Source organism: Ochotona princeps, chromosome 11, assembly GCF_030435755.1.
Source record: "Ochotona princeps isolate mOchPri1 chromosome 11, mOchPri1.hap1, whole genome shotgun sequence".
NCBI lineage: Eukaryota > Metazoa > Chordata > Mammalia > Lagomorpha > Ochotonidae > Ochotona > Ochotona princeps.
In genome coordinates, this window is record NC_080842.1 from 21,986,035 (window position 1) to 21,996,291 (window position 10,257).

Below are 10,257 nucleotides of genomic sequence, written 5' to 3' on the forward strand. Positions count from 1 at the left end.
CGTTCTCAAAGTGTAAGTATCATATGTCTTATTTAAAGAAATTTCAAACTTAAAATACAGGTAATTCATTGTGGATGTGCAGACAGAACCTTATAACTATGTCTGGGAAAAAAAAGAAGCTTTTTCAATATTTTAAATTGCGTTAGTTATATAAAGGGAGCAAATTTATGTATTACACAATCCAGATTTAGGAACATATGTTTTCCACTCCAATCCCTTTACTTTCTATATTCTCCACTTAGCCTCTTCCCTAATTTTTAAAAAGAAATTAAGAAAATTTTAAACAATGGCATATTTTCAGTTCACTTAACAGTCACTCCATTATTCAGCAAATGTCAAGTAGGAAAAAAAACCTCATTGTCCCTCAAGAGTATATACAAAAGAGTCAAACAATAATCAAATTTTAAAATGTCAGTCTTGTTCATAAAGATTGCATTTGTGTGTGTGTGTGTGTGTGTGTTCTGTGTATTAGTTACTAAAGATCAGGCAAAAACGTGATATTTTTCTTTTCGGGACTGGCATATTTCAGAGTGTAATAGTTTCCAGCTGCATCCATTTGTTGTGAAAGCTAGGATTCCATGCTTTTTAATGGCTGAGTAGTATTCCACATTGTATGTAGTCACTTGTTCTTGATCCAGTCATCTGCTGATGGATACCTGGGTTAATTCCATGTCTTAGCTATTGTGGATCAAGCTGTCATGAACATGGGTGTACAAATCTGTCTCTCTTTTGCTGATTTCCTTTTGTTCGCATGGATTTCAAAGGGTGGGTTGGCTTGGTCAGATGGTAGATCTGTTTCTAGATCTCTGATGCATCTCCATACTGGTCTCCATAATGGTTGCATTAGTTTGCATTCCCACCAACAGGGTATACCTTTCCTCCTACATTCTTAATTAAGACACTAGCGCTTCTTGTTAGCTAACCAAAATCTGAAATGGCAAAAATAAACATGAATGAAATAGTGATCCTAGTGCACAGTATAGATGAGCAGAAATCAATGTGGTGCACACAATGATATATAACTAATTACTTTGGTGGCTGTGGTTTAAGCCACTATTTCAAGTCCGTTTCCTAAGGTTGAGCTCTGGCTCTACTTATAAAAGCTAATGCATTCCCAGTGCAATCATGGTTCAGAAACATGTGTCCCTGACTCGTGCACTGGAGACACTGACTGGAGTCCAGGCCCCCAACTTATTTGTTTTAATTGGAAAGGCAGATTCACAGAGAGACAGAGGGGAAGATCTTCCACCTGCTGGTTCATTCCCCAGGTGGCCTCAAGGGCCAGAGCTGAGCTGATCCAAAGCCAGGGGCCAGGAACTTCTTCGGGGTCTCCCACATGGGTGCAGGATTTCAAGGCTTTGCGCCATCCTCGACTGCTCTCCTGTGCCACAGCAGGGAGATGGTTGGGAAGTGAAGCAGCCACGGCACTAAACTGTGCCCATAGGGGATCCCAGTATGTGTAAAGTGAGGATTTAGCTGCTGAGCCATTAAACTGGGTCCAAGAAGGCTTCTTCTAAAGGCAGAAGGAAAATACGCAATTAATTTGATAGCTAGCTGCCAGTATCAGTGAAGAAGGGAGTGTGAGGACCTGTGAGTGAGTCCACTGAATCATCATCTGGTTAACCCAAGAAACTGCTGTTTGTTTTTGTGTTAGAATCTCTAACACAAATGCAAATTACTACAAGCAACCATATGCCAACAGTTCAGAAGACCTCCATGAAATGGATAGGTTCCTGGACTCCCACCATCTAACACAAACCTTAGTCACGAGGCAATGCAAAACCTAAATAAACCTATAACGGAGGCAGAGATCAAAGCAATAATTAAAGCACTCCCAACAAAGCAAAGCCTATGCCCAGACGGTTTCACCACTGAATTCTACAAAACATCCCAAGCAGAACTGACCCCAATCCTCCATAAACTCTTAAAACCAATAGAAGGGGAGGTAACCCTTCCAAACTTGTTCTTTGAGGCCAACATCACCAAATACTAAAACTAGATAGAGAATTAACAGAGAAAGAAAACTACAGACTAATATCCCTGACAAATATCAATGCTGAGATCCTCAACAAAATACTAGCCAACAGAATACAAAAATACATTGGAAAGATTATTCACCTGGACTATGTGGGGTTCATTCCGGGCACACAGGGATGGTTTAACATTTGGGAATCAATAAATGTGATACACCACACTGAAAAATTGAAGAACAAGAATCATATGATAGTTTCAATAGATGCAGAAAAGGTCTTTGATAAAATCCAACACCACTTCATGCTAAAAACCCTAAATAAGGTAAGCATAGAAGGAACAACCCCATGCCCGCATCATACTAAATAGGCAAAGATCGGAAGCCTTTCCACTAAGATCTGCAACCAGACAAGGATGTCCGCCATCGCCACTGTTATTTAACATAGTACTGGAAGTACTCACAAATGGTGTAAGACAAGAAAAAGAAATCAAAGGCATTCAGATTGGAAACAAGGAGGTCAAGCAATCTCTCTTTGCAGGTGATATGATTCTACACTAAAAGAACCAAGAGACTCAATAAAGAGACTGCTAGAACTTTCACAAGAGGTTGGTAAAGTGACAGGGTACAAAATAAATGAACAAAAATCAACAGCCAGAGTATACACAAACAACTCCAAGAGACCCTGAATAACTAAATCAATCTTAAATGACAGAGCCTAAGGTATCGCAATTCTATACTTGAAGATATACTTAAGGGCAGTTGTAGCCAAAATCTGATAATGACAAAAAATAGACATTCAGATCAATGGAACAGAATAGAAATTCAGAAATGAAACCACACATGTACAGCTAACTTATTCTTGATAAGTACACTGAAATCTGGGTAGAAAGGACTGTCTCTTCAGCAAACGATGTTGTCTGGCTTCAGCCTAGCCCAGTTCTGGCTATTGTGGGCTTTTAGAATAATCAAACAGATGAAAGATCTCACTGTAGCCACGACTGTCTGTACCTTTCAAAAGAATGAGCAATAATCCATGCATATGAGAAGCTTTCACAAAGTTCATGTGAGCTGCGTGTTTAAAATATGGATGTTCACAAATTTGTATGGAAACGAACTTATTTGTAAATTCCATTTTTATGAATTGTTTGACGTTTTGCCATATCTCTTGATGGACTGATCACTTATCATTTCTTTTATCTTCTTCGGCTCGTGTAGCTGTTTTTCTTCCAAGACTGTGTGTAGTTTGATGTAAGTTTTTATCCCTGTTAAAGGGGAATTTATGAACACAAAGGGAACAGCAGATAAAAATTGATGTTTCCCTGGTATGGGTCACAAAAACCACCAGTAACCAATAGAGGAGACAGGAATGGGTCCTTGCTTAGAAACTTGTAAGTGATGAAATATAAGAATAGCCCACGTACAGAAAACCACCAATACCACCTGTTGTCTACATCAATGCGAGATTACTCCAGCCCTGAGAATTTTAAGTCTGTAAGTTATTGCTGTTTAATCCATTTCTTTTGTGCTGAGTTTTAGGACAATCCTTGAAATCATACATAGATATTAAAACTATCATGGTTAAATATGGTCCCTTAATGAGTTAGATTAATATAGTAATTGCTAGTACATATTGGTGTAGCAAAAGATAGATGCCTCAGGTAGTTTGGTCCTTACATAAATGGAAGACCTAGTCAGCTTGTTCCTAAGTTGCGGCTTTGGCCAGGCATTTGGAGTGTGATGAAATAATGGGAGAACTGTCTGACTCTGTGCTGCCAATCATTATGTTGTGTGTGTATGTCTTTCTGCCTCATAAATAAGTAAATGTAAAAAGTTTCAAGAATTGTACATTTGAGCCTTTCCTCACAGCTGTATTCTAGTGAGCAAACGTTCTTCTTGTAGGCTCTTCACATTTTGTATTTTTCTCTTTATTTGATTTGATTACAACTAATGACATGGTAATGACGAGGAAAATGTTCACAGCCAGGTAAGTTCCCTACCACTCAACTACAATGAGAAAGCAAAGACTAAGAAAATGCTTGCTTCTATTTAAGCAAGCATTAAATTAATCATCATGGACTTTACAATGTAAACAATCATTACTTAATTTGATAGCAATGGGAACTTGAAAACAAAAGGCAGTGTTAATTTTGAACGGAGAATCCTCATCCTGTTGAGGAGGAATATTATAAAACAAGAGAGTTAAGAATCAATGTGGATACATCAGGGTCAATCCGGAGCCCCCCAAAATTAGGTCAGATAGACAGACAGAGACCAATAAGGAAAGCTTACAACAGATAGGAAAAAGTCAGCTTGGACTCCCATATACCTTACTAGGTAGGACACAATGATCAGTTACTCCTCACTAAGGTGTTGAAGATTTCTCTGCACACCCCTCCTAAAATTGTTCTGCTCCTCAATCATTAACATATGGCTTGTTAGAGTTATAAGCCTGTTTGGACTATCCTAAAATTCAGGCAGTTCAGTAAAAATCATGCTTGAAAACTATAAGCTGCTAAATACTAAAATGAAAAAAGACACAAGACAGCTGAATAGTACCCTATAGCCATTTTAAGGTATACAGCAGCCGGTTGTGTAAAAACTAAAATTGAGATGTCAATGAAGTAGTTACAGGATGTGGTTACGAACTTGCATTTTCTAACTTATCTGTCACTCAATACCATGTCAATTAACTCCATGATGTTGTAAATTATTGTTGAAGTTGTGCAGTGGCTTTTCATTGGAGAGGATGATATTCTGCCAGCTCTACTTTCAGACCAAGGATGATCTCCCAATGAAGCTGTTGAATTTCTCTGGACAATAAGACGCTGGACTTTCTGCATGGTCCATGCCCGCAATGAAGGAATCATGATTGGTTATGAACTGTACTACTGTAACAATATAGAGGAATTCAATATGGGGGGAGGGTTTGGAGAGGGTTTGGGGGAATCCCAGAGCTTATGAAACTGTGTCAAAAATGAAATAATTAAATAAAAAATAAGATCATGATTAATTCATATCTATGGACACTCTAATCTTTACTTGATCCCACATGCCACATTAAATGTACCCCCAAGCAATGCACATTTTGTTCTATGTGATCCTATTTGTTTAGGTTTTATGCATGCTGTGGTAAAATTCTTCAAAATAATAAAAGAAAAGAAAATATATGGTAAGAAAAGAATCAATGTGGATAGCAAAGCTTAAATTACCAAAAAGGTATAAATTAATAAAATAACTATATTTCATTGTTTATTCTGAAGTCTCAGAATAAGATTTTCTCTCTGTGTGTTCACATCCTGGGTATTCCCATGATTAGATTATGTTATTTTCCCATGTTCATTGGCACTATATTGTAGAAGAGAAGAATCAGGCAAAAGGATTATTATAGATTGAGTTGAGGATTTTGATCAACAGCAATTGAATTCGTGAACTTTATAGGTAGATTCCAGGGATCAAAAGGCAAAGTGCTGGTAAATTGAAGAGTAGGCTAATGTGTAGCGAATCCATCATGAATTCAGTAGTAAATTGCAATTAGCACTAAAATTTTCTTCACCATACTAACACATGAAAGTAAAGATGATGGGGGTTGTTCTGTAGTACTCATGGCCTTATATTAATAGCCGAAGATGGTTAAAGACAAATTGTAAACCTGAAAATGAGAATTTTGGTGTTACACAGGTTTGTACATATTTACCACACTCAGTGAGAGTATGGGTAAGGTTATTGGAAAACATTAAGTTGTAAAGTCTATAGTTTTCAATTTCTGTGGTATTGATTTTGGTGAATGGTATAAGTAAGGAGAAACATAATTACAGACAGGATAAGATTGTGGCTATCACTTCAGTGATTTTGGTAATTAATGCTCTGATAACAAAATGTCTGCTTTGTATGGAATAAGGGATTTGAAAATGGAAAACTTCCACTCCATTGAGCTTCACAATTGTTGAGATAGAGGTTTTTTGTTAGGAATAGGTAGCAATCTGGTTTCTTTTTTAATGTGTCTAGAGAAGACGGTTATTGTTTTTTTTGCAAAAGGAAAATTCCATAATTGAAAAAAATTGCGGTGAAAAAGATAATATATCTTGCAATCAAGATAAAACAAAAATCCATGCTTTATATGAGCTCTGCTTATGTATTTTTATTTGTAAGAGAAATACACTTGAAGGTCAAGGCCAGTCGTTTGGTACATTATGATCCTGTAATAGCCAGATGTTTGGATGCCTTTGCTGCAATTCAGTATTATCTTTCCCAAACTGTTCTTTTCTTTGAGGTTCACCAATTACCTTTTCATTTAAAAGGGTATTTTATTTTGCCTTCAGTAGTCTCCCGTTTCCGGATGTTACTGACCCAGTTAGTTTCATTGCAATTCCATTTCATGTGGCCAAAGTCTTTGAAACATACCATTTTCCCCCTACAGATATAATCAAATACAAACACTTTTAACATCTTAAGTCCAAGTTACTCCATTGGTGTAACTGATCAAATATATGCTGCTTAGGTAGACACTAACAATTTTAAGATTTATTTATTTGAAAGGTGGAGCGAGCTCTTTCATCATTTTTTTTCACTCCCCAAATGGCATCACCACACCTAAACTAGGTCAAAGCTAAGAGCCAGAAACTCATACTGAGTGATCCACAGTTGCCTAAATTTTGTCTATGTTCTGTCTTCCCTAGACTCTTTAGTGGGAAACTGAATCAGAAACAGAGTACCAGGGACTCAAACTAGTACAGATACAGGATTTTAGCACTGAATGTAACAGCTTAATCCACTGTGTTACAACACCAGATCTGAATGCTAGTATTGATTGGACACTGACGTTTGCAAGTTTAGATGAAGATAGAATGGATAATGGTTTGTAGCATAAAGATATGTATTAAGGACTATGCTAAAAGTTTTTTTAACCACTCCTGAGTAATGTGAGTGATACAGTATTTGAAATTCAACGGAAAAACTGTTAATATTTATTACAAGTCAGTACATGTAAGATTCCCTCATCAAGAAGGAGCAAAACAAGCTTACCTTTCCCTTGAGATCTTTCTATTTCAAAAGTTGTAGCAAAGTGTCATACATATATGTTTATTTGAATAACAGTATAATAAATCTATGTGTCTTTCATTAGTTTTATTAATTATCAACCAGAGGCAAATTGTCATTTCTTAATGTGCTTTCTGACTGTTCCTCAGCAATGTTTGAGAACAAATCCAGTGCAATGTACTGATTCATATGTTGAGCAAAATTTAACCTACACTCTGCTCTTTCCCGTAAATGCTTGACTAATCCTAATATCAATTCTGTCTCTACGTTTTTGTTTACTTTTTACAGTCTTGCTACTCTGATGTACTGACTCTGCCAGAAACACACCATTAAAGGTCAGGCTGCAGAGACTCACCACAAACGGCAGACAGACCAGCAGTGCCTCCTGCCCTCCTCTCCTTTGCTCTCATATACAGCTTCGTATATCCCTGGCTGAGGTCATGACGCATATGAGACTCAGTCTGCTGATGCTGTGGTTGGGGGAGCTTTTCTTACTTTCTGGGTGGCTCCAGACCGGGCACTGTCAACATCACAGCCACCCAGAAGTGGTAATACCCTTGAGGGTAACTGGCACTGAGAAAGGTATGAAGACTAAAGGCTGGCTCTCCTATAGACTGCAAATTGCAGGGCACAGATACATCATCCACATGAAAGTCAAGACAAATTTGGTAACCAGACATTTCTCCATGTTCACCTACTCAGACCAAGGTGCTCTCATTGAGGACCGGCCTTTTGTGCGGGAGGGATGCTACTATCATGGTTATGTGGAAGGAGACCCAGAATCCATGGTTGCTGTTAGCACCTGTTTTGGGGGCTTTCAAGGAATGTTACAGATAAATGACACTGTTTATGAGATCAAGCCAAAAACATTTTCTTCCAAATTTGAACATCTAGTTTATAAAGTGGACAGTGAGGATACTATGACTTGTGGATTAACAGAAGAAGAGATAGCACAGCAACTGAAAAAGTATAAACGTAATAATCCCGTTCTGATGCAAAGTGATTATCAGGGCTGGTGGACCCATCGATGGTTTCTAGAACTTGCGGTGGTTGTAGACCAAGAACGATTCTTTCATAAGGGCAGTAATATCTCAGCTGTGGAGGATGAAGTAATTGAGATTATCAATATACTTAATTCTCTTTATGAGCATATGGACATGGAAGTGGCTTTACCTGGAATAGAAATTTGGAATGAAGGAAATCCCATACCACCAGCAAACATAAGTTATTTCCTAAGAGAATTTTGCAAATGGAAGAGAACTAATCTAAATATTCGTATTCCCCATGATGTTGTTCATCTTTTCATAAAGGCTGGATTTGGTATGTATCTTGGCTTGGCTTATGTTGGAACAGTATGTAGTACAGGTAGTAATTGTGCAGTTAATAGTTTCAGGACTGATGCATTGCCTAGCTTTGCAAAGATTCTGGCACATGAGCTTGGTCATAATTTGGGTTTAGGTCATGATACTCCAACGTGTAAATGTAAGGATAGCAAATGCATAATGTTTCCATCTGCATCAGGTGCAACAAAATTCAGCAACTGCAGTTATGCTCAGTATTGGGGGTACTCTATAAGAGTGCGCTGTATGCGCAGCCCACCAAATCCAGAGTCTCTCTTTGTAAAACATCGTTGTGGAAATGCTATTGTTGAAGAAGAAGAGAAATGTGACTGTGGGTCTCTAGGATCCTGTAAAAATGATCGCTGTTGTTTGACAAACTGCACTCTGGTACGTGGGGCTTCTTGTGCTTTTGGCAATTGTTGTAAGGACTGCCAGTTTGTGCCATCAGGACAAGTATGTCGAGAACAAGGTAATGAATGCGATCTTCCAGAGTGGTGCAATGGAACTTGGCATGAGTGTCCAGATGATGTGTATGTGCAGGACGGAAGCCCTTGCTTGGGCATGGGCTACTGCTATGAAAAGAGATGTAATTTCCGTGATGAACAGTGCCGGAAAATTTTTGGCAAGAAAGCCAGGAGTGCAAATCAGATATGCTACAGAGAAATAAACACCCGTGGTGACCGTTTTGGTAACTGTGGTAATGACACCAATACATACATAGCATGTGGTTTTGCCGATATTCTATGTGGAAGAATTCAGTGTGAGAATGTGACAGAAATTCCTTCACTAGGAAGTCATTCTACCATGCATATAACTCGGTTGGATGGTCACATGTGCTGGGGGGTCGACTACCACTTTGGGATGACTGCACTTGATGTTGGTGATGTGAAAGATGGAACAGAGTGTGGTGAACAGCGGGTGTGCATTGGCAGGAGGTGTGTCCCTGAGCCAGTTTGGGATAGTGAGTGCATTCCTGAAATGTGCAACATGCATGGAATATGCAACAGTAAACATCACTGTCATTGTAGCAATAAGTGGGCCCCACCAAACTGCAGGACAAAAGGAAATGGAGGTAGTATTGATAGTGGTCCACCCCCTGCGGAAGAGCCTGAGAAAACATCTGAGCCTGACCGTGGAATTTCTAAATTTTGGATTCCTTTTTTGGTTTTGTTGAACTGCTTTTTGATTCTGTGTTGCTGCTGTTTCATTTGCTGTCCACTTAAAGGAGAAGATTCACCAGAACCACCAGAACAAAAATCAAACTTACCCAAGACAAACTAACTGTCAGGGCAAAAGGCACGTAAGAAAAAGTAGCAAGTTTAAATGTTTTGAAGAAAGAAGGGCAAAATGTTCAAAATTTACCTCAGAAGAAAGAAATCAAAAGTGAAAAATGTAGCTAAGGAAATAGAGCATAATTGTTTAAACTTCATCTAAGAAGGAAAAGCTGGGCTTTTCAGAATTCCTATAAGAAGATGCTCAGAATTCACATAAGTAAGAACAAACATGTACAACTCAACGAAATTATTCCAATCTGTAACGGGCTCTTGCATGCGTTAAATTTTACTGCCTGAAACAAATGTCATTGTACATATGAAAGACTTATTGGAACTTCAAAAGGTTCATTATGCTACAAGATCATAGGCTGATAAATAAAGGTAAAACTGAACATATTTGCACTTTCATTATTTTAGAAATTTTTGCTGGCCTGTTTTTGATAGAATGTAGTGTCTTCGTGTTGTCTGAGCAGTGGCACTGCTAAAATGGGTGATGTTTGGGTCCATTTGTTGTTTCCCATTCCCATGCTCCTTCCAATTGTCATTATGCTTTTCCTCCGAGACAATGAATATGCATCGTATTTCCTCTTTGATATTCCCATCTGTAAGTTTCTGCTTGTAAAGCAAGAGCTAG

The 10,257-nt window shown here is 38.2% G+C and overlaps 1 protein-coding gene across 1 annotated transcript in view; it reads left to right on the forward strand.

Annotated features, from left to right (window-relative positions):
- The window catches only part of LOC131481485 (disintegrin and metalloproteinase domain-containing protein 25-like), a 30,290-nt gene extending 20,660 nt beyond the window's left edge, over nt 1-9,630 (forward strand). Inside the window, exon 2 of the mRNA XM_058670479.1 lies at nt 7,298-9,630. Within this exon, the coding sequence (XP_058526462.1) occupies nt 7,450-9,630 (2,181 nt within the window). The 5' untranslated portion in view covers nt 7,298-7,449. The remainder of the gene's footprint in view (nt 1-7,297) is intronic.
- Nucleotides 9,631-10,257: the final 627 nt, after the last annotated feature.